At 44.0% G+C, this 23,334-nt stretch overlaps 1 protein-coding gene across 5 annotated transcripts; it reads right to left on the bottom strand.

Moving 5' to 3' along the window:
• Nucleotides 1–240: 240 nt before the first annotated feature.
• On the bottom strand, nucleotides 241–23,261 carry LOC119167315 (copper homeostasis protein cutC homolog). 5 transcript variants are annotated; one of them, XM_075866692.1, is made up of 10 exons: nucleotides 23,151–23,261; nucleotides 22,554–22,563; nucleotides 19,543–19,618; nucleotides 17,761–17,872; nucleotides 15,977–16,145; nucleotides 14,906–14,946; nucleotides 14,268–14,306; nucleotides 12,881–13,014; nucleotides 5,910–5,937; nucleotides 241–4,397 (listed from the first exon to the last, which is right to left on the bottom strand). In XM_075866692.1, exons 3-10 carry the CDS (start codon nucleotides 19,552–19,554, stop codon nucleotides 4,207–4,209), a joined length of 726 nt encoding a protein of 241 aa, XP_075722807.1. In that variant the 5' UTR covers nucleotides 19,555–19,618; nucleotides 22,554–22,563; nucleotides 23,151–23,261; the 3' UTR covers nucleotides 241–4,206. The 5 variants fall into 5 exon arrangements, with proteins under 5 accessions (XP_075722807.1, XP_075722810.1, XP_075722809.1 ...); XM_075866695.1 differs by lacking the exon at nucleotides 23,151–23,261 and having other exon boundaries at nucleotides 22,558–22,622; XM_075866694.1 differs by lacking the exon at nucleotides 23,151–23,261 and having other exon boundaries at nucleotides 22,554–22,615.
• Between the last annotated feature and the right edge of the window lie 73 nt (nucleotides 23,262–23,334).

The following is a 23,334-nucleotide window of genomic DNA, read 5'->3' on the forward strand; positions in this document are numbered from 1 at the left end:
AAGCGATTGTAAAGCGTACATTGCTCATTGAAAACTTTCTGAAGTTGGTACCTCACACATCCGTATATTTTCTTTTTGTAGTAGTGTTAGGAAATAGAAATCTCTGGAAAACATTTTCAACGGGCTTTTAGCTTGACTCTACGTGTGTGTAAAAGCTGAATAAACTTTGAAAAATCTAAAGCCCTGCAGCGAGACATATCAGGTCAATAAAGAAACAAAAGTCAAACTCGATCTGCAAAATTGCAAGGCGAGCAAAACTTTATTCAATACATACACTGCTGGTATACTTTGGCAAGTTAACCAGTTCATCATACTCTATAGTACAACCTCTTAAAAAGCCCCAGGGGAATACTGTAATGCGTAAGAAAAAAAACGCATTGGTGTTCTTTTCTCCATTCGTCCATGTTTTTTTTTTTAACTCTGCTAAACACATATGTGCTCCTTTAGTCTTTCAGGTGACAAGGATAACCTTTTCCTTGCAACACTGCAGGTTTTACAACCAATAAAACCACTGGAACAACCAGGTAGTATAGTAGTAGTTTTCCAAAATACCAGGTACATCACACGTATACACACAAACAACATAACAGACAGTTATGAGTGACATCGACAAAACCTCAGCAAGTAGAATACAAAAAATAATGCGCCCACGTCTCGCCTACTTGCTAGCAGAAATGATAGGTTTGCCTTGAGATGGTATTATTTGGCAATGGAGGTCGCAAATGAACAAGGAAGATGCATTAATATGACCGGCAAGCTCATCGTAAAGCTGCCCCTGTCACTTTTTCCTTGCAGTCTTGGACCAATGCACCTTTACAAGGAACTTTGATGTAAGAAACCAATGGGTATTAGAGACACACACCAGTGGGCCTAAATTGAAATAAGCGCATATAAGCTACCAAATATAGAACAAATATTCCTCCCTGGTGCATGTCTCTTATATAGGGTTCAACTGTATCTCAAAGTTTCAGTGTACTAGCCGAGATTGTTTAGCTGCTCTGCCCTAGGTCCGCCTGCAGAGCCACAGCAATAAAAAAACTCGCCAGGGCTCTGGTGTGATCATTAATTGGGCTGATTTGTTCGGTTTAGCGAGTCTTGAACAATTCTGCCACCTAGGATAAATATTGTTGAGCCATGCCTTTGCAATGCTATGTTTTTTGCACTTGCTCATTGGCGAAAGTGATGGGCAGATGCTTTTTGTGCTTGCTCACTGGTCACACTGATGGTCAGTCTGGCCAAGGAGCAAGTGTGAAAAGCATCAGAGATAGCATTGGAAAAGACATCGCTCCATGACAGCAGTCCTAGTTTCGTATTCTCCTCCGTGAATTGCACTTTCAGAACTCAATTCTCACTGCCACGCTTTTGCCTTTCTCCGGTGAAGCAGTACATGATTACGAAAAACTGCCCCTTGCCACGATAACACAAAAGCATTCTAGATGAACACATAATCGACATAACATGCTGCACACTAAATACTGACACTGTACAATTTGGCACGAAACAACGAAATTTGAGCACGCGTTTCCAGCTCGGTTGACTACAAGCGATCAGCTGGTAAGTAGCACAGCCAAATTGGGATGGACGGGGGTACCTGAAACGAAACGTGAGGGCAGTCGACAGCTTACAGTGGTACCACTGCATGTGGCCGATGCTGCCACCTGGTTTGCTAGATCCCAGCTTTCGCACATTGATATACCGTTAAAGGATCGTCATCCAATACATTGCCGACCGGCACACTTGCTTGGTAGCTCGTTATGGCATGCATCGTTAAACAATAGAGCTGCAGCTACCACAGAATCATGTGCAAACTGCCATTCTATGCTTGTCAATCCTTCTTGGCTCTGCAACATGGCTTTTAAATGTCTTCAATTAGCGCAACAAAAATAACAAATGCTGGTAACAAGACCAACACTATTTAGTTACAAGCTTAAAATTGACCAGACATTTCCTCAATCGAAACTACACTCAAACCTCGACATAACAAACACAGATATAATGAGTTATCAGTTATAATGAAGTAGATAAAGAATAGTCTTGCAATAGATACAGTGTTAGGAATAACCTTCATAAGGAATTTTCCGGTATAAAAACTTATTTTCTGGCAAGATGCGAGGTATGTGGAATGATGTAATGCGGGAGACTATGTTGTACGAGTTTTTATGCTCGGGCATTAATTAATTTAATGATAGGCATTAAATTTGGGTTCACAAAGATGGCAAGTTGCATTCACTCACGACAGCACTCACCAGTTATGCGCTGCAGAGGAACATCAGCACTGCGTTTCACTCGTTCAAAAAAAATTTTTTTTTCTGATCACTGTTCAAAACGGAGCGCTCTTGTCCACTACTACTATATGTGTATATATATATATATATATATATATATATATATATATATATATATAAGGCCAAATACTGTTTGGCTGAGATGTCACTGCATTTGATAGGTGCAAAGAAACATTACAATGTAAACAAATTAATAAAAACTGCAGAACCAAACAATGTTGTAAGAATTCAATAACATTGATTTTCCATCTGGTCCAGGCAAACACTGATTATATCAGTGCACATAAAATGCTCTGATTTTCATTTTATGTCTTGGGAATGAAAAAAATAATACATTTGCAAGACGAGTGTTGAGGAACTGCGCTAGACCGAAATCGGTACTCCCACTTCCGATAAGACAGTGAGTGAAATATTTGCCATCACACTTGGAAAAGGAGCTCTGCGAACCTTTGTGAGTATGCTTTGTGGTTCTTTTCTAGCATGCCTTTCGCACTCTGTGCCATCCTGTTTTGCCCGTGTGGCTGTGGGTCTCAAGAGTCACCATCAATGCAGCCACGGGCGACAAGTTTTTACAGCAAAGCTGCTATGAGATCAGAACACAGGTCACGTGCAGCGCTGTAGTTGTTTGCCGCTGCCGGTGTCCATAACCACTATTGCACGAAATAAGAAAAAAAAATTCTTTTAAAGCACCAAGGACTTAGTGGGATTCGAACCCGGGTCCACTGCGTGCCAGCCCAGAATTCTACCGCTGAGCCATGCCTGTGCTTGAGAGTCCTTTGCAAACTTGCCTTAGGCAGGCTCGATGTCAAAGAAAGGAATCAGGTTGATATGAGTAATAAAGCGTTCTAAGAACAGCAAATCAACAACCATGTGTCACACAATGCGAATTGCGAAAAGAGTGGTCGTCCAGTGATCCAACCCATTACAAGATCTTGTTCTTCATCACCTATCAGCTCTGGCACATACCCACTTCAGCCGTAATTCATCGTCGTCAGCCTCTGAATGCAACACAAAATTCATTGCAAGTATTTAGTGGATACCATGCTTCTCCGAAGAATGAAGAACGATAACATATAGTGAATGCCGGCCTACTGCACAGAAATTATGATTATTTATGGTGTAGTGGGTACCCAGCAAGTGTACTTCTAGCATTTACCCAAAGAGTGTTTAGAAAAGGCTTTGAGAGATCACTTTTTTCCAGCTTTTGCTGCGACTGTGCTGCACGTTGCACACAGGATTGGCATTTTTTGTGGTTTTTTTTTCGTACTCCACATAAGGCCTAGAATGCAGCATACACTGCGGAATTCATTTTAATATAGGATGACTGCACACCTGTGAGCTGTTTTTCAACTTTTCGATAGCAGCCATACTTGATCAGAAGCCGATCAACTCTACGTGTCATGCCGCAAAGAAAATTGCAAGACTCCGGTAGCATTTCGATAGCACACTTTAGGCAAGCATTTCTGATATGTGAGCACTCGTAGGTTGAATGTGATTGTTCAGGTTTAGTATAAGAGACAAACAAGCAAGACAAATTCGTCCTGTAAGGGCATCATGGCGCAGTGAGACTGTGCCCTTCCCTTAGTCCATAAAATAATTTGGACATTTCATTCAGACCCTGCAAATCTAAATTAAGACAGTTTTGTGCCACAGTCGCAGTATCTCAACTCATTTAATGAAATAGGACACTTAACCCATTTCGCAATGTGTCAGTAGATGGGATTTTAGAATATAGTCTCGATAAAAAGCCCTCACGAACCACGAGAAATCCATACAAGCTTCCCGCAATTACACACAGGCTCGATGACTGCAGTCTGCAGGAAACCGTGTTCGAAAGCATCATGCACGGGTCGCCTGCGACCGTCACACGAGCCTTGAAAGACGACCTCTTTGGTGGTCACAACGGCTTTGTGTGGCTTGTCTACAGGTGGCCCTGTGCGTAAATGATAGCCAGAAGGGAGCGCACACGAGCGGCGCTGCAAACCCGCTGATCTCCAAACGACAGGGTAGACTGTGTTGCGGCAGGCACGGGCTCGCTTGCAGAGGCATGAACAGATCGGACTCCAGTTGCGTGAAGTAGGTGGGCTAGGTTGGATTCGCTGACCCCTCCTCCTGCGGATAGCACAGCAGACACAGATGGTCGAGTACACAACTCAGTGACCGATTGTTCGGATTCGGCAGAAATAGGCATATAAGTAGAACGGGAGAGAGATTATAATCCAGTAGAATCTCTGAAAGGATTGGAAATCGGTTTGCGTAAAACAAAGCCAATGAGAAACCCCAGCATGCAGAAATGAAGCAACAGCTCATTGCTTAGATACTTATACAGACTGAAAAGGGGTTAGATATTAGACTTTCAGTAAACAGATATCTTCAATGGAACGGCTTCTTAAATAGACCATGTGCTTCTCACAATATTGGTTTCTTTCTTGTACATGCAAACTTCGATATAAAAAACCTGGATATAACAAAATATCGGTTATAGCGAAGTAAATTAAGGCTAGCCTTTCAACAGATATAGTGTTAGAAGTACACCTATATAATGAATTTTTGAATATAATGGAATTATTTTCGTGTAAGATGCAGCATTGTTATAATGAGACTTGAGTGTATTCTGGACCCCTGTTCATCTCTCAGTAGATGAAACTCCGCTTTATCTGAACAAGTTTTCATGGTCACTTCAAGTTTTGTTTAAAGGGACACTAAAAGCAAATATTAAGTGAATCTTGATTGCTGAAATAGCAGTCCAGAAACCTCGCAGTGCTAGTTTTGCACCAAGGAAGTACTTGTTTCAAAATAAAATCGCGTTTTAGTGGTCTGAATTGTGTTAGCACACTTCAAATTACCCGCCTCAAGTGGAAACTTTCACATCACTGTTGCCGTGCACGTCGCCTGGTTTTACTATACGGCCGCTGACACTACTAGAAGCAGCATGAAAGTAGCAGGAGCCACAGCACCAACAACGGCCACTGAACAATTTCCTGCCATGGCCTCCTAGATTACAGACCTGCTTGGTTCAACTGAGCTTGGCTAGATGGCACGACCTGTCCAGTTTAACGGAGTGAAAATTGAACCTTTGAACAACTCGTGCCATTCCCCACAGTAACGTCCAAAAGTCCTTTTTTCCATGAATCAAACAGAAACGAACAAACAGTATTTTTATAATATATGTCTCTTGATGCACGGAAGGCTTTTTATTAGTGCAGCTAGTTCGATTACTACTGATTAATTGTAGGTGGTAACTCTGACGTCGTCAGGATCATTTTGCGCATGTCGTACTCGTGGTACATGTGTTGTCTTGCATTTACATCAATTTCTTGGCAAGTGAGGCACTGCTGATATTAATATTAATGTGATTTTAGACGTCATACATATATGTAGCTTTCACCATGACATAAATTGTTATTTGACTTTAGTGTCCCTTCGATGATTGTATACTGTAGTGTTGTGCTTAGTATGGCTGGACGAGCAAACTAGGTTGGCAGCCGATGAGTGTGGGTCGCATAATCCCAACCACGACTTAAGGCCCGCATTTGCCTAGGCAATTTATAAGTATGAAAATGCTAGTCTGGTGAAGGGGGCCGGCCTATGCTGCTATTGAAGTATCTGGAGTACAGCACTCACCTGGCATCAGCTGTATCCTGCCCTTGGCCTGAAAGGAGGCAGAAAATAAAGAGCAACAGGCTTCATTTACATGGTGCAAGAGCTGCACATGTTGTGGCATGCACAACAGCAGTAATAATAGTAACTGGCGAGGTTTAACATCACAAAACCACCATGTGATTGTGAGAGACGTCGCACATGAGGGCTCGGGGAATGTCAACACCTGCACACCTAAATCCAAGTACGTACACAGGCTTCGAGCAACTTCGCTTTTATGAAAAATGCGGTCGCGGCGGTCAGTACTGGATTCCGCGACCGGCAGCTGAGCGGCTGAGCACCATGACCACTAGACCACAGCAGTGGGTCAGACAATGAAAAATGCAATAGTAGGTAACGTTGAGAGACAGAAAACGTATGATACACCATTCTTGCGATTGCATGTCACAAATACAGTAAACTCTCAGTAAACCGAAATCCCTACAATGGAACTGCTGGTTAAACAGAACAACTTGCACTAATTTTATTTTATTTATTTTGTACTTGGACTCTGCAACTCTCTTCCTCTCTCAGTAAACAGAACTCCTGTTAAATGGAATATATTTTCCTTCCGTTTAGGTTACGTTAAACGAAAATCTACTGTACAACTTTATACCATAGTAGTTTGGCTAGTCAGCATAGCTGGTGGCTATTATAGGCAGATTACTTTGATGGTTTTAGTTTTGAAGTGGCGCAGGCAATGTATTGAGCGTGTCATTCCTGCAGACATTGCTGCCAAACTAGCACATAGTCGTGAGGCTTGAGTCCAAATTAACGTACACGATGCTAAATTGGATCGAATATTTCATTTTGTTTAAATGTAAAGTCTGAAGGATGAGCCTGCCTGAGCATGCATGCAGGCATGTATATTTCAATTAGGTGTTAGAAGTATTTTAGGTCGACCGACGGCGCCACCGGAAGCGAAGAACTTCTGTCCTCGTTTTGTGGAAAGGGCCTGAGATGGCACCACAATGACTGTGGTTCATGCGCAGGTCGCTTTGGGGCTGCGAAAGCAACTTAGGGGAAAAAAAAACTTCTGCCTTTGTTCGATAATGAGTGCAAAAGTAAATAAATTACTAAAAACGGCAAACAACTACTAATTATTCACGATACGGCGTAGATAGTCGTGGTAAATTTTTAATTTGCCACATCGAAGGTTTGCGATAGGAGCATAAGTTTTCGCATTCAGAAACACCAGATGATGAATTCAAACGTGTGATGGTAAAGTCCCATGTAATTATGACAAAAGTTAGTTCTTAGTTGAACTAATGTTTACGTAGTACCTATACAAAAATAACGTGTTAGTCATAGTATTGCAGTAAAAAAACGTAATGTGAATTTTCGTCGCAGCGGTCGCATTTTGATAAGGGAGGCCCAAGTGCCGTGCGATGAGAAGAGTGTGAACTTGAGCTTCTTGGTACATATTTAAAGTAGAAAAAAAAAAAAAACAGCACGAGAAAACGACAGACGAGACAGAGGAAACACCATTCTGCGATGCCAGTGCACGTTACACACCACATTGTCGAAAATTTCGGAGCCTTTCACAACGACGTGCCTCGTAATCTTACCGTGGTTTCAGGGCATAAAACCGCAGATATTTTAATTGTTAACAAGCATGGTTCTCGCTCGCAGAAAGGAGAACAGCACATGCAGGTCCATAGCAATTTTTCAAAGCAAAGGCGCAACTCTTAACTAAAAAACGGCACATTTTATTACAGCGACGTAAAGACGCGTTCATATCTAAACAGCCACAAACAGAATAGGACAGCACGTCAACACAAAAGCAAAGCAGTATTGAAAACACGTGTGAAAAACGAGAGCTATGCATTTTGACTTCGAGGTAGCAAGTTACTAGATTAGTTTCCAAAACTTGATTGCACAACTTTTGAGGCTTGTCCGCCTCATAATTTTTCATTTGTTTGCAATATTGGTGCATACACACTCCTACATAATAGTGGAGCATTTGGACCGTCATGTGTACTGTATGTTACTTACATAGAAATGAGAGGTTGTAGTTATCTAACACAAAGCCAATAGTCAAATCATACACTTCCTCATTGCTTGCGTGCTTTTGAAGTTTTCGCTCAGCTTCTTTCAAAAAATCAAATAGCACGGCATTAGGGTGCGTAAGTCCTCCTCTTGTCTTCAAAACTGCAAGAGCTGATGCAGCCCTTGACATAACAGATGTCCCAGTTAGTCCAAGCTTGCATTTAGAAAAATTTGTATATTTTAGGATTTTTCGGCAAAGAAACCCCTGTACAGTTAAACCTCGTTATAACAAGACGGGCTATAACGAAATAATGGATATAACGAGCAAATCCTGATTCCCCTTGAAAGTCCCCATACAAGCCAATGTATTCAAAACCTCATTTTAACGAGGCAAAATTTGCCTGTTATGGGATATAACGAACAAATTTTGTTAGGAAGTAAAATTTTGAGCCGATGTCACGACAGTGCACAACGCGAATTTGAGACGGCGCGCAACGCGAGAACTGTATTTAGCAGTTCAAAACTCCTGCCACGCGCCCTCCAGCAACGTGCGCAAAGCAGACGGCACGCGTTGTTTCCGGAGGAGAGGTCGCTGCACGTGCGCCGCTTGGCTACCACCGACAGCGGAGCGCTCTGCAGCTCCGCGAACGTCTCGCCCTTTTCTTTTCTTTTGTGTCTTCTTTATATTCTCCCTCTCCCCTTTCTCATGGCGCTGAGGCGCGCTTTCTAATCTTATATACCCCCTTCCCCTTGAGTAACCGGTTCCTAGAGGGCAGCGCAAAAGAGCGCCCCCTTCTGCCCCTTCCTCTTCACAGTCACCTTCTTTGCAAGTGTTGTCACTCGCCGACGTGAGCCGCGGTGCTTTTGCGTGCGTGTTTTTTCTCTTTTTCGACCGCTTCCGGCTTATCTTTTATCGTGCTGCGCTCGTGATTCCAGCAACATGAATGCGCCAGGCGGGAAGCGAAAACGTATAACGCTAGATCAGAAGGCGGGTATGATAAGAGCCGTCGAATTGGGGACCAAGAAAGGCAACGTGGCAAGAGACTTTGGCGTATCGACGAGCACACTGTCAACCATCTTGAGCAAACAGGAGTCCATCATCGATGCTGTTGCACGTGGCGTGAAAGGAAGCGCTAAGAGGATGAGGGCACCTGCCTTTGAAGCGGTCGAAAGGGCCGTTTTTAAATGGTTCTTGGACACGCGGGCCGTGAATCTGCCGGTGAGCGGCGCCTTGCTGCAAAGAAAAGCGAGAGACTTTGCCTGCATCATGGGCTATGACAACTTCATAGCAAGTTCGGGTTGGCTCCAACGCTTCAAGGAGCGCCACGACATTGTCAGGAGAGCGGTCTGCGGCGAATCGCAATCTGTCGACGAAGCAGAGGCTACCAAGTGGGCGAAAGAAAACATCGTGCGGCTGCTAGAAAAATACAGTGCGGAGGATATTTTTAACGCGGACGAAACCGCTCTCTTTTTCAAGATGTTGCTGCACAAGACGTTAGCCCTCAAAGGCGAGCCGTGCCATGGCGGTAAACAAAGTAACCTGCGGATCACTGCGCTACTTTGTGCAAACATGACCGGCTTTGAAAAGCCGCCAATTTTCGTAATTGGCAAAAGTGCATCCCCTTGCTGCTTTAAAGGGAAGAGGCAGCTCCCAGTCAAGTACGTAGCCAATCGCAAAGCCTGGATGACCAGGGAGATTTTTTCAAAATGGCTTTGCGAATGGGACGAGAAGCTGGCAAAGACGAACCGCAAGGTGTGCCTTGTTTTAGATAACTGCACCGCCCACCATACCGCTGCCGTGCTTCAAAACATAGAGCTGCTGTTCCTTCCTGCCAACTGCACAGCAAAAATACAGCCGCTTGACCAAGGCGTGATTATGTCGCTGAAGGCAGGTTACCGCAAGCGTGTGATAGACAAGCTCCTGCTCAACATGAGGATGAAGCGGGACACCGATGTTGACTTGTACTCTGTGCTCGAAATGCTTCAGGTGGCGTGGATGAGTGTGACGGCGACCACGATCGCAAACTGCTTTCGACACGCCTCACTTGCCGCCGCACCAGACGCCAGCGATGAGCCATCAGACGAGTCCACTGTGCGGACGGTTTTGCCACATGAGACGAAGTCGCTGCATCATGGACGGCACTTGGTGACGCCGGTGTCGTGCCTGACAGCGAGTCATTTTGCGACTATGTGAGTGCGGGCTCGGAAGTGGTGGCAACGGAGCAGCTCCTGGATGACGATATTGTGCACCCTGTCAGTGATCGTAATGAAACCAGTGACGATGACTCTGTCGACGAACAGGAGACAAACGTGCCGACGGCGTCGGAGGCATAGACGCGGTGGACGTACTGCGCCGCTACTTCGGCGCTCACGAGGGCGGCGAAGATGGCTTGAACATTGCAGCCGCAGCTGAGCGAGCCATCGTTCGCATCAGGAAGATGCATCAACGTCCAATTACGGACTTCTTTGCAGCTAAGTCTGCCTGAAATGCAAGCTGTGTATTTTGAAGTGCAATAAAACAGGTGCATGACTTTTTGCTTTTTATTTGGGAATGCGGTTATTTTGTTGCATACCACCGTGCGGCGGGATGCTATTTCGCCCGCTACTTTTTTTGGGTAAGTACAGTGCATAACATTTGCAGTAAATGCCCGCTACGGCTATAACGAAACATTGGTTATAACGAGCAGATAGCGGTGGCCCTCCAATTTCGTTATAACGAGGTTTAACTGTACATAATAAATTATGCAGTCCGTAACACTGTCTCACGCAGGCATTGAGTTAAATACATCGTCGCACTCAATCTCATCTTGCACCAATGCGTCAAGCCTGTTCTCAAGCTCATCCAAGCATGACTGGCTGGCCAGATCCTCTTTGAAAGCTGATGTTAAATCACGCAAGCTAAGGAGTCGTCGCTCTTCACTAGGAAGAAACTGGCAATTCCTGTACTTGGGTGGCTTTACGATACTGTAAATGGATAGCATGCTGTTTAATTGCAAGAACGTTGGCAAGCAGGGATGTTCATTTTGACCTCTAGCTTGGCACAACACCAAAAAACTTGCACTTTGCCGATTTTGTGGCAACCTCGCACAGTGAACGTGACGACGCTGTTGCCATTGCGCCAAGCTACCACCCACGCATCCAAAATAAACTGTCGATGACAAGATTAACAACAAATTACGGCTGCTGTCACATTGTTCACATGAGAAGTTACTGTAGATAAGGCAGCCTATATCTTGCGTTTTTCGAGTACGCCAAGGATAACAAGCGTGAAGAGCCAGGGGTGCTACCATGTAGCAGAAATCGTCACGATCTTTTCTGGGCGACGAGTGATTTTTTCTGCTCTTCCAGAACCCTTAGCGACAGCCATGGTGACAGCTAACCAAGTCAATGTCGTCGCTCAAAATTCATAGGCATGTATGTAGACGAGCGGGTGTGCCTTAATGTTTTGTATTTGCAAGAAGCGACTGTCGGATGGCGCGGACGGTTTCGTGATCTCTGCTACCTGTGTGCTCATCAGCTGCCATGTCTCTACGCTCGCACCATTTGTAAACCCCGCTATGGTGCACGGGTACTAAAGAAAGATAGGAGACGTGCCGCGCTCAAAGAGAACAATACGGCATGCAGCAGCAGGCGAAGGGGGGTCAGCATAATACCGTAATTACTCGAATCTAACATACACCTTTTTTCCGGTTAAGCGAGTTCATAAATCCCATGCGCGTTAGAATCGAGTACGAAAAAAAAATGAATACTGTCATTCTATTGCCATCGGCATTTCGAAAATGGCCGCCCCCTACGTGCATCGGCATCCTCCGTGTGCGTCGACATGGCGCCTCGCCCATTTTTGCCTATGTGTTTCGCATGTGTGGCGCTTCGTACGTGTGCTGAGGAGTTCGTCATCTTGTAGTGCATTAGCATCGACGGCATAAAAGGGCCGACTCCAAAAACTCGACGAGTGCACCAGGATGCCGCTTTTAAAAGAAAAGTCATCGCGTGTGCCGAAACAGACAGAAATCAGGCCGCATCGCGGTCGTTCGAAGTTCCCGAAATGTGCGTGCGGGACTGGCGGAAACAAAAGCAGAATATTGTCGACAGCAAAGATTCACGCAAAGGCTTCAGTGGACCACAGCAGGGTCGGTTTCTGCAAATTGAAGAGCTGCTCGGTGAGTATGTGCTTGAGCAGCGAGCGGCACAGTGACCCGTGACGACAGAACTGCTCCAAGTGCGGGCAATGCAGTTAGCCTTAGAAAAGGGCTAATGCAAAGCCAGTTCAAAGCGAGCAGGTGCTGGCTAACTAACTTTATGAAGAGGAAAGGCTTTTCCCTCCGAAGGCGAACGGGCATATGCCAAAAGTTGCCGGAGGAGTGCGAAGAAAAGCTTCACTGTTTTCAGAGGTTCGTCCTAAACTTGCGGCACAACAACGGCTACCTGCTTGGGCAAATCGGGAATGCTGATCAGACGCCTCTTTACTTCGACATGCCTGGCACCACAACCGTCGATAAGAAGGGGGCGAAGCAAGTTCGCGTGCTGACATCGGGCCACGGTAAAACTAGAGTGACGGCAATGCTCCGTAGCACGTCAGATAAGCCCGAGCTTCCCCCGTACCTCATATTTAAACGGAAGATGCTCCCGAAAGGAGTTGTTTTCCCGAGTGGTGTGATTGTGCGGGCCAACGAGAAAAATGGGTACACATTGCAATAGATGTCTTACTTTTTTTTTTCGTCGTGGAAATCGGGTGCGCGTTACAATCGAGTAAATACGGTGATAAAAAGCGAAAGAGACCCAAAAGGCAAAGAGGCGCCAGATGTCGGTTAGCAAGACTGCAGCGAATGAATGTGGGGGATGAATTTATCAGGCAAAAGAGAAAAAAAGAAGTCCAGATTTTGGCAGCTTAAGTAGGGGGTGCATTTATTATGCAAGTGCATTCATTTTGCGAGCAAACACGGCAGTATCTGCTGATATGCACACACCTGGCTGGCGAGTCTAGCAAGCAGCTCCAAGCCATGCTCCACACTTGCAGCTTGGCCGCTGGTGAGGAGACGCCGAAACCCGAGCTCGATCACCTGCTCCAGGGCTGTCTGGGGATTCCTAGCCACGTCGAATGCTGCACAGGTGAGCAACAACAGTCAGTCTGTGGCTGAGGAACAGCTGGTTGTACAAGCTAGGTCACGCTATACACTGAAAGGCCCGAAACCACCTCCAATAATATTGCTTTTACAATTTTGAGTGAGTTTGAATAGAGAATTCCGACGAAAACCCATTTAGACGGGACGAAACGTGAAGAAGGAAGCAAACTGCAGCAACCAAATAAAAGCTTTCAAAAAACCATGTTTCCACTTCCATAGCCTGTTCACAATCATCTTTGAGTAACCATACCTATCATCGAGTTCAGAACACAGTCACGATCAACAGTGCGAAATGCAGCAACTCTATATATAGTGGGTGTGCCACAAAATGAAGCTAATCCTATGCTCCTCTCTGGACCTTTCAGTGATACCAGCATCGGTCGTGACATTACCAGGGAATCAGGTCATTTCAGTGGGAGAAAAAACACGTTAATCTGCTTTCAGGTAAGTCCACTACCCGCTTGCCCTCCTCACACAACAAAGAACACTCTAGAGAAGGGCCAACAATCGGCACATAGCATAGAAAAGACCAAAACAAGAAAGGGATGCCTTTCAACAACCAAACGCGAGCAACTCCGCAGTTATGGCACCATTTCGAAACATTGCCACGGCCACATGTTCATCGCAGACTCGCGAACAAATAAATTTTGACCTCAGTGGTTCAAAAGCCCTTTAGTGTAAAAGATGTCAGACTGTAACATACAGGCAAACGTGGCAGTCACACTTACTCGGCTATTTACCAGTGTCTACAGTTTTTGAGATAACGCGCTTCAATAAAGCACGACAGAAAAACGTCCCGCGAGTTACAGACAAGAAGCCCACACACTGACAAAAGGAAAAAAAAAAAGGTCGGAGCATTCAACATGTCCTCTATTGTGAGCCGTACTCAACAGCCCAGAGGAGTATACACAGTAATTGGTCAATTCTTTTTAAGTACAAGATTTATGCATGCTTGTAGCATGCTTATAGTAGACCTTAGATGCAAACTTCAAACGATTAGTACCGATAAAGTGGGAGCATTAGGTTGGGCATTGCCATGGGTGGTGCCCCAAAAGAAAGGAAACGTGCGGACTACGATTAGAGAAAACGAATGTTGTGCTCTTTAAATCTCTTATATTAGGCCCCTACGAAAAATGGCCACTCATTCCAGTGCATTCACGTTACCAAAACAAACGTGCCGAGCAAGCCTTTCATGGTGAGGCGTCCCTCAGCCGATAGAGCTGATACTCACCTCTGTGGAAGGTTGTATCCGCCTGGGGACCAGCAGCAACTGTGAAAATGGCAATTTGGAATTACAACTTACCATCCATTCATACTGACAGAATTTTTACAGTATAGTTTAAAGTGGACAAACGAAATGAACGACCACACAAGACGCAAAGAAGACAGCATAAAAACAACAAATCACTAGGTCCAGTAGGCTCAAGATACACTCAAACCTTTTTATAATTGCATCTTACACAATAATACCCGGCCGTTCGTTATGGAGGTATATTCTAACACTATGTATATTACAAGGCTATTTTTCGTTTACTTCGCTATTGCCATTATTTCGTTATATGTGGGTTCATTATATCGAGGTTTGAGTGTAATTCAAACTAGAAGGGATTCCAGGATTTTGTTTGAATTATCAGAAATTTTTATCAATCTGACTTGAGGCAGCATACTGCCTTGGCTAGCAATGTTTATTGTTTGTTGGGGCTACAGCAACGTCAGAGAAAGCTGTGGATTATTGCCAGTAACTGCTTTAGTTGTTGTCAGCAATCATGGTCTTGTTCTGAAGGATTGACTATTCTAGCGAAAGTGTAAGAAAAAGCACCAATACTTAAATATAAAAAAAAAATTCAAGGTAGCAACGCTTGCGCTTACCAAGCAGCCGCTGGCATGTGCGCATGTCGACATCGCCTTCCCTAGAAAAAAAAAATTATTGTTTGATCATATGAACAGTACTTGCATCCTATCATCTCCGTCACGAGCTACGCCATATTGAGACATACACACTGTATTTGCTCATGCATAACCTGCGTCTCAAACAAAGAAATTTCGAAGCCAATGTTGGCGTGCAGACTAGGGAAATTGTCACGTTCAAGGCATTTTACAGCAATACAAGGGTGATGGAAAGGGTAACAACAGCTTAAAAGAGACAGTAGGCAAGTACATCGGAGTGACACTGGCAACTGAAACCGAGCGAAACTAAATTTGCCACAATCCTTGATCATAACTGCAGGGTCATTTCAAAGAAGTTGTTGAATTGATCTGCCTAACGGGGCACTGAAGAGAAACATCAATGTTCTCTTTAGTGCTCCTTATAAAGGGTCCTGCAACCCTTTTTAAGTAGCCATGAAATGAATTCACTAAAGAAGCTTATTGCCTCACGAATTTACCGCCGCGAAAAATTTCTAAAATTGTCCAGTACGAGCAGAGTTACAAAAGTCTGCCGCACGCTGCAATCAAATTCTCTGTTCTCTCATCTCGACAAAAGCGCTAGAAGCTCAGCAGGGATGGTTGGCACAAGGGAAGAAAATAAGTCCCATGTGCATTATGACCTGGAGCATTTTTTCCTCTTTTTTTTTCTTCTTTGAATGTGCAGCTTTTCAGTGCAACCGCACGCACACACGTGGACAAGTTGCAGCCTTTCATAGCAGCTGCACTAACGACCGAGCAAGCTATGCTCAAATTGGCCAATGGCTGATACTCAGCCTGTGACGCAGCGATTAGTGAGCCTGCAGCATCATTCGTCGAGAGAATAGAAAGCGACCCTTGACTGACTTTGACAGCTTATTGTGAATTTCAGGCCGCGTGCTGCACTACAATACTCGGCTCGCGTGTTCCCTAGAGCCTCGACTACTGATCGGCAGGTTTTTGACCGTGCTCGAAAAGCTTTGCAGGGCTCCTTTAATGTCACTACAATGGTCAGGCAGATGAAAAGGAAGTGGTCACCTGGTGAGTGCCCCGATGACAAAGCCGTGTGCTCCATTCTGGCGGAAGAGGGCGATGTCAGTCACCATGGCCTCGACTTCCTCGTCCGTGTAGCAGAAGTCGCCAGCCCTCGGCCGCACCAGCACCATGATCGGCAAGGGCACTCGCTGTCGGATGGTCTGGAACAAACCTGCGTGATTTGCAGAGGCCCAACGTGAAAAGTCATTTGTGCCTACAGTTGCTGACTGAAATGTGAAATGAATTATTAACCATGCAAGGGTCCGTGCAGCTTTAGTTAAAAAGCATGAATGTTGAGTTTTGTTTGTAGACATTGCGTTTTCCTTTTATTCAAGCTGCCATGCCTCCTATAAGATTGTCAGAATGAAATGGTGTTAGTTTTGTTCCTTATAAAAGAAGTTCCATTCCACCTCAGAATGACAAAAGAAGTTCAACAATTCGTAATGTTTATTTGCATACACAAACAAAATCAAAACAGCAATAACAAAACAGTGTTAATGTTTTCGTCAGTGAATTGCAAATCCAATGAACAGGATGAATGCCTTGCATCAAGGGAGTGAGCATAATCCGAGACGCAGCACTTCATTGAGTGCCAACCCTGATATGTGAAAATATTGTCCTGATAAAAGAAACTGCAGCACTGAGACTGCCCTCTATACAGTAGCCTGTGTCATTACACAAGAGTATACTTGCATTACATAAACAGCTTCCCCACGTTGCTTCTATTTCATATTTCGTGAAATTTGAGCGAACTTTTGATTTGGAGCAAACGAACCCTTACCAGAGACATGCACTAACACTGTCCCTTAAGATATGTATAAATGTCTCGGTTGTTTCGTACTATAAGAACCTTTGCTAGTGAACTGAAAACTGATTAAAAAAAAAGAATAATTCGGTTTCACCCTGGACTGAAATAATAGATATTGCTTCCATTACATTTTCAGTCTATAGTATCCTTATTAATTTTTTTTATTCTGTTCTGACACACTGCTTCCGGTAGCCATATCGAACCTCTGCAGTGACTAACACACTGGCAGTGGTACCTCCTTACACTCCTAAAGGGTAGCAACTCCGAGGATTAATACAATGCAAGCATCCCAAATAGGTGACAAAAGCTGTTCGTTGCCATGGTTGTTAGGAAGCAAAAGAGCTCCTTCTCAGCTACAGCAACAACAATAATAATGATAATAATAATAATGGGTTAATGGGTGCAGCAGATTAAGGACACCAGGAAAGTGTGCAAGGGGTAACATGCGGATGCTTTCAAAACTTGAAGCAAAGAAGTGTAAATTTAAGAGCTCGTTTTCTCTGATGTAATAGTATGAAAAGTTGGGGGAGTTGGTCTGATGACATTCTTAGAAAGATTCTGGCACCCACACAGTGGACGACAAAGCGAAAGGCAAGAACACCTCTTTGTCTTCTTGCCTTTCGTTTTCTCATCATTGTGTGCATGCCGAAATATTTCCAAGAATGTCTTGTTTTCTCAGTTACACACAATGTTAGATAGAACAGACAACGATGCCAACGAGAGCATAAAGAATGCTATTAGAAATAACTGTAATCTGAATTCGGGAACACAAAAGTGGACCATAAGATGAGTTGCCGCCGACCGGGACCGAACCTGCGGACTTTCTTCGCTTCAACATCAAAATTGCTTCTAATAAGGTCCTGCTATACTTTTCTTGGCCTCACTGCCTGTAATTTCTCTTTATTGTTGCCTTCAAGACTTGGCACAAGGTTGCTGGAACCCCCAGGCAGACATATGAGGACCTGCACACACAGCTTACCAAAGCTAGGAGTGAGCCCTCCGACAGCCAGGCCAGCACACACCTCTAGTCGCGTAGCCCCAGACTCGGCAGCGGTTAGTGCCGACGCCACAGAGTCCACACACACCTCCAGCTATATCCGTTAAAGAGAAAGAGGGGTATAAACAGATCATAGAACTTCACAACAGAACTTTCTCAAGAGAAAGGTGGAGAACGGTCTGCAACGCAAAGAGAAAACTGGAGCTGTACACACCGGTAAACTCCCAGTGCTCTGGCATTCCTAGACTCGTACAGGCAAATTTACTATTATCATTTTTTTTTTTCATCTAGTGTCACGCACCTTTGCGACATGATAGCACCTTTTGGAAATCAGATATTCAAAAGGAATGATGTTTGTTACAAGGTGCTCACCAGCATGAAACGTTCAACATAGATTGTATAGCCTTTTTGCACAGCAGCTGATCTGACTTTTGAGGCTTAAAGGAGATCAAGAAATATATACTTTATTTTTTGAGGGGGTGTGCAAATGTTGAATTTTCGAAACAAATCGGACAGAAATCAAACTGCTATGAAGCCTGATTGAATGTGAATACGTCTCGAGTACTGCTCGAAAAGTTTTTTTAATAGTAAGGCAACTATTTTCAGTAGAGCCCTGAAAATTTGCAACATTTTATTTGAAATAAATACTCGCTTTTTCAACAAAGGAATATGAGGAGTGCTTTTAATCACCCAAAAATACCACAATTAAAAAAACTGCAGTGAAACGTACTGTATTCACTTGAATGTAAAGCAAATATTTTCCCCCAAGATTTTTGCTGGCTCACACTACAAGTGAACTATATATATATATATATATATATATATATATATATATATATATATATATATATATATATATATATATATATATATAAATTTTTTTCATCCTGGATGCAATGAAATGTCACCCCTCACATTACAAAAGTAGTTGCGTCAACATCAAGAAAATTCAGTAATTCCCTCCCTTCAACTCAACTCCTTAAATATTTTGAATAATTTAACTTGGTGTAGAAGCAAATTTGAATACCGTAGCACTTGTCTGAACATTTAAGGCGCACAAATATTTGTCTATGCCTAGAATATTGCCACTTCACTGAAAAGAATGCACTACATCAGACCCAGATTACATTTTCCTCGTTTTTGACTCTCTTACCTATGCTCAGAGACAATTTTTCTCTGCAATGAAGGGAAAACTGCGGGGGTGGAGCATGTGCACAGCGAAGTGGTACGCTATGGCAAGAGTTTCGTACTGTCACGAAAAGTGATGGCTGCCATATTCGGTGTTTTGTATCGATGCAGATGCTGCTGCGCATTGAAGGCACATGTAAACCGTGCACCTTCTTCATGCGTGCAAAAACACAGTAACGACATGTGACGTCAAACATGTCTCCAGTGTGAGCTGCGTCCTATTTCAAAGAACTACACGTAGAAAACAAAGGATTACTCTTTATACTTCATGCAGAAAATAGAGGCACAACTACGGGACGACATTCATTAGTAGTACGACATTTGCAATATGACTCTAGTCGTTCGCCTCATTGCCAAGAAAACCTGTCTGTAGTGTAGTGTCTGGATACGGGCAGCATTCTAGTGGTGGACCAAGCAGCATTGACCTCACACACTTCTCACTGTATGGAGCCTCTGCTCCTGTTCTCCAAATAACATTTACCATAAGCCACAACAGTGGGTGTCTGCTCTACATGCGCAGCCTACGCTTTAAGATATTTCACAATAAATGGTTCATTTTGCCTATGTTTGACTTACCTCAAAAGCCATTGGTCAACTGTTATTGGCCCAGCAAGCCAACGTGGGATCGGATACAAAATTGGGGCACACGTGCCTGAAAAAAGTGCAAAAACGAACAATGACCTTAGATCAACACAAATCCTGCTTCGTGCAAAGAATTTTCTTCCAATGTCTATTGCTGCTATGCATCATTTTCTTTCTTGCCTTGTACACTGTTTCAGATGAGGGGGAGACAAAGGGCACATTCAGGCAGCTTTCTTTGAATCTTTCGATTACGACAATTTAGAAATTTGTGCAGGCACACAGATTCTACACACTCGGAATCACAACGCAAGTACAGAGGTCCTAAAACGACCACTAAGGGAACGCTTGTGCACGAAGCATGTCTGCAATTTTCGCTCTTACAAAAGCGCAGACTCGCAACAGACAATTTTGGGTCAGAACTTCTGGACACATCTGAGCAGTATATGAATGCTGTTTCCACAGCTCTTTGCAGCTGCACCTCTAGTAACACAAAAGACGCAAATTGAAGTGTTCCCTTTAGCAACAGACCGTACTATATACCACCTTAGATGCCTGCCTGTTTAATCAATAAGTTTGGATTGGGCCTCGAGTCGCCCCTTTTACTTGAAAGTGTGCGTGTGAGGGGGGAAGGGGAATACACTTAAAGCGTGGAACACTGATTGCAGTTTACAGAGTACTACAAAGTTTCTTCCTATCTCAACACCCTCAAGTGTGCTTCAACGCACTGCCATCTAGCATATCAACGACCATAGTTAACTCGACGTGCGTCTCAAAAACACATTTTTGATCTCAACAATAAGTGCGCATTTGATAAAGTTTCAGGGCCACACTAAAATATACACATAGTGAAATTTTAAAAATAAACAGATGCAAAGTTATTATGTGTGTGAACACTGTTTTTTATTCACTGGCACAACAATATCATTCACGAGTTTTCTGTGGTTAAGAAGACCATATAAAACACCCCGTCATACTGGCTGCTACAGACCTTTCCATAAGAGAGTCAGGGAGCAACTCTTTTCTGGTCTGCTGCAAGTGAGCGCAAAGGCCGATGCGGTTCATTTTCGGGAGACGTGTGTTACAAATATTTACAACAGCTTTGAGCAGATTAGGGCGGCACCCAGGAAGCCATTGTTGAAAAGGCGCACAGCAGCGACTTTGTCTCGCCAGGCTTTGAGCTTAAATGCATATACCCCAATTGGCTATCACATGTATTGACGTGCATTTAAACATTATCTTCAAGAGCAAATGTTCTCAAGAGAGTAATGGCATTCAGAATATGCTGCAATCATACTCAAGACACTTCTGACAAGTTGTGTACATAAGTGAGAAATATGGGGAAAGTCACCGTACCAAGAAAAAAAAAATTGGAAGCGCATGGTTGGATGTTTGCAATCATATTCATGAATTCTTTTTAGAGTGTCTTGCATGTAGCATATTTTTTTAAATGCGAGGACAGGAGGCATTTCACAATGCAAGAAACTGCACTGCTTTGGCTCTCGCGCGATTCCTACATTCGTTAACCATGCTGATCACAGTGTGCTTATGAAGCTCACTGCATTGAAGTTTTGATAGGCCAAAGTTACTTACTGTGCAGGTGAATCTAAGTACATGGCTGTTCTTGCAGTTAACCATGATCAAAATACGAAGACAGAGTTACCAGTAACCAAACCCACGTATTCAAGCTTGCCAAGTTCACAAGATTGCCTTGTGAATCTCCACGGCGGGTAATACGTCGTTCCGCTGAATGGACTTCGCTAGATGAATGATAACAGTGATGAATCAATGTAGTACACTAGCATAAGCTGCGGATTCCTCGATGTTTTTAATCTAATCGGCACAGCTGTAGCACTAATTTAGTCCGCCAGTATTTGATAATGGGAAAAGCGGCGCTTCCGATATATTATCGGATAAACTATCAGACGGTCGCACTGACACATACGATTGTGCCGGAAGAATATCAGATTATCGACGGAGGATCAGCTGCAAACACGGTCACTGTTTGAGGGCTCGAGTGCAAAGCTAATATGAGAGAACAACATTCTCGAGTTTGCACGGACACAAACAACGCAATCACGCTAGCCAAAAAACCACGCAAAAACAAAAAAAAAGGAGGGGGGGGGGGTACGAACGCACGAATATCTCAGCTAGAAAAGATCTGCTCAACGATGATAAAGCTTAGGCACCGTGTCAGTTGCAAAAATATTTACCTGCTATGTAAGGGCACAGAACGTATTTCACAGGCTATTTGCCAGTTATTGCTATAGGTACGACGATCAATGTATTTTAACTTAATGCATCGTAACTGCTGAAGAAAGTTCGAACGCTCTGAAAACGGCAGCAAAACGAGAACAGCAGCAGCAATACGCGCAGTGCTCTACATGCCTCTGTAGTTTTTTTCGCTTCACGCTAAAGATCTGTGCACCGTGCACTTAAACTTCAATAGTGACAGGCCCAATATCACATTTTCTATTCGCGATTAGCTTATTCACACAAGATGCAAAAGGGAGCTGCAAATCGCAAGAGAAATTCAATTCGCATCAGTGCTCCTTTGAGTTCAAAAGTGCCCGTATGACGCCCAAGTTAAATTTTCCCCGACAAAACGACGCAATGTTTGCTCGAACACTAGAAACCGGCCGGCATACAGGCACAGAACTTGTCACTAGCGTCCAGGCAATCGCAAACTCACCCACGGCAGCAGACTATCCTGGGTCCTTCTAATTGTTGTAGGCGATTGCCACTGCACCGGGGTTTACAGCCGGATCGAAACGTACCAAACGCTGGGCAATCAAAAACGCCGAAGCACTAGCACATCAAGTCTAGTTGACAGACCCTTTCCCGCCGCCATAGCGAAATACATAAGTAGCACATGGAGCGATGACAAAAAGACAAAGGCCGCAAGATATCCATTGATCTAGTACACTGTGGGATTATGGCATGTGATGGGCCGTAGCTAAAGCGTAACTTGTGACATGCAGGAGCACTTGAAAAGGCAAAAAGCATACCTACGGTGCAGCTTTCTCCATGACCTACTACACTCCTGACCTGTTCAGATAGCGGGGTTCCTATGGGAGCGCGTGTCCCCGCTCTCGTTCAATCGCTCGCCGTAGGTGGCGCTACCTATAACCTGTTCGTCTGCTTCTTTACGGTTGTTTTGTAGGCGCTGGTATAAGAATGCCTGCTTTCTGTGGTGAACTGTCGGCATATATGTGACTATTTCTTCCCATACATTGCTGGTCAAGTAAGCTGTTCAGTGCGCTTAAGAATTTATAGCACACTGGTTGACAAACGTGGAAACCCGTGGATTTACATGATTTTGGACAGCCTATGCGTTGTCGCGTGCATTTTATTGCAAAAAAAATTCTGAATGTCTTTTAGTATTATTATTTCTGGATATTTCTAAATTGTGGATCATAAATTCGCACTACGAGTGCTTTGTTGGTTAAAATTTGACTACAAAGAGTGAAGGTGACGTCAGCGAACAGGTGCTGCCTAGCGCCACGCCGCTCGTAGGTGACGGCCCTAGCGGCAGAAGGTATGAACTAGAACGTGGGCGCTGGAAGAGGTGCTCTCTGGGCAGGTCAGGAGTGTAGTAGGTCATGGCTTTCTCCTACGATGATGTGCAGTTCACGAAAAGCTCACGCTAGTTAGCCTCGTAAACTAATCGGTAGCAATCGCTACTAGGAGGCAAACCGCCTCAGCTGTTCACCCAAACCCGCTAGTTGTACGATCGCGAATAAATATTGTGCAGTCTTGTTAGATGCCAATTTCTATTTTAACTCAAAT

The sequence above is a fragment of the Rhipicephalus microplus genome, chromosome 6 (genome assembly GCF_043290135.1).
Source record: "Rhipicephalus microplus isolate Deutch F79 chromosome 6, USDA_Rmic, whole genome shotgun sequence".
Classification (NCBI taxonomy): domain Eukaryota; kingdom Metazoa; phylum Arthropoda; class Arachnida; order Ixodida; family Ixodidae; genus Rhipicephalus; species Rhipicephalus microplus.

Coding starts and splice junctions, on each gene's coding strand:
- LOC119167315 (XM_075866692.1), bottom strand. Junction 14,947..15,976: donor GTCATCGGGGCACTCACCAG/GTGACCACTTCC, acceptor TTTTTTTTCTAG/GGAAGGCGATGTCGACATGC. Junction 13,015..14,267: donor GGATACAACCTTCCACAGAG/GTGAGTATCAGC, acceptor TCACCTGTGCAG/CATTCGACGTGGCTAGGAAT.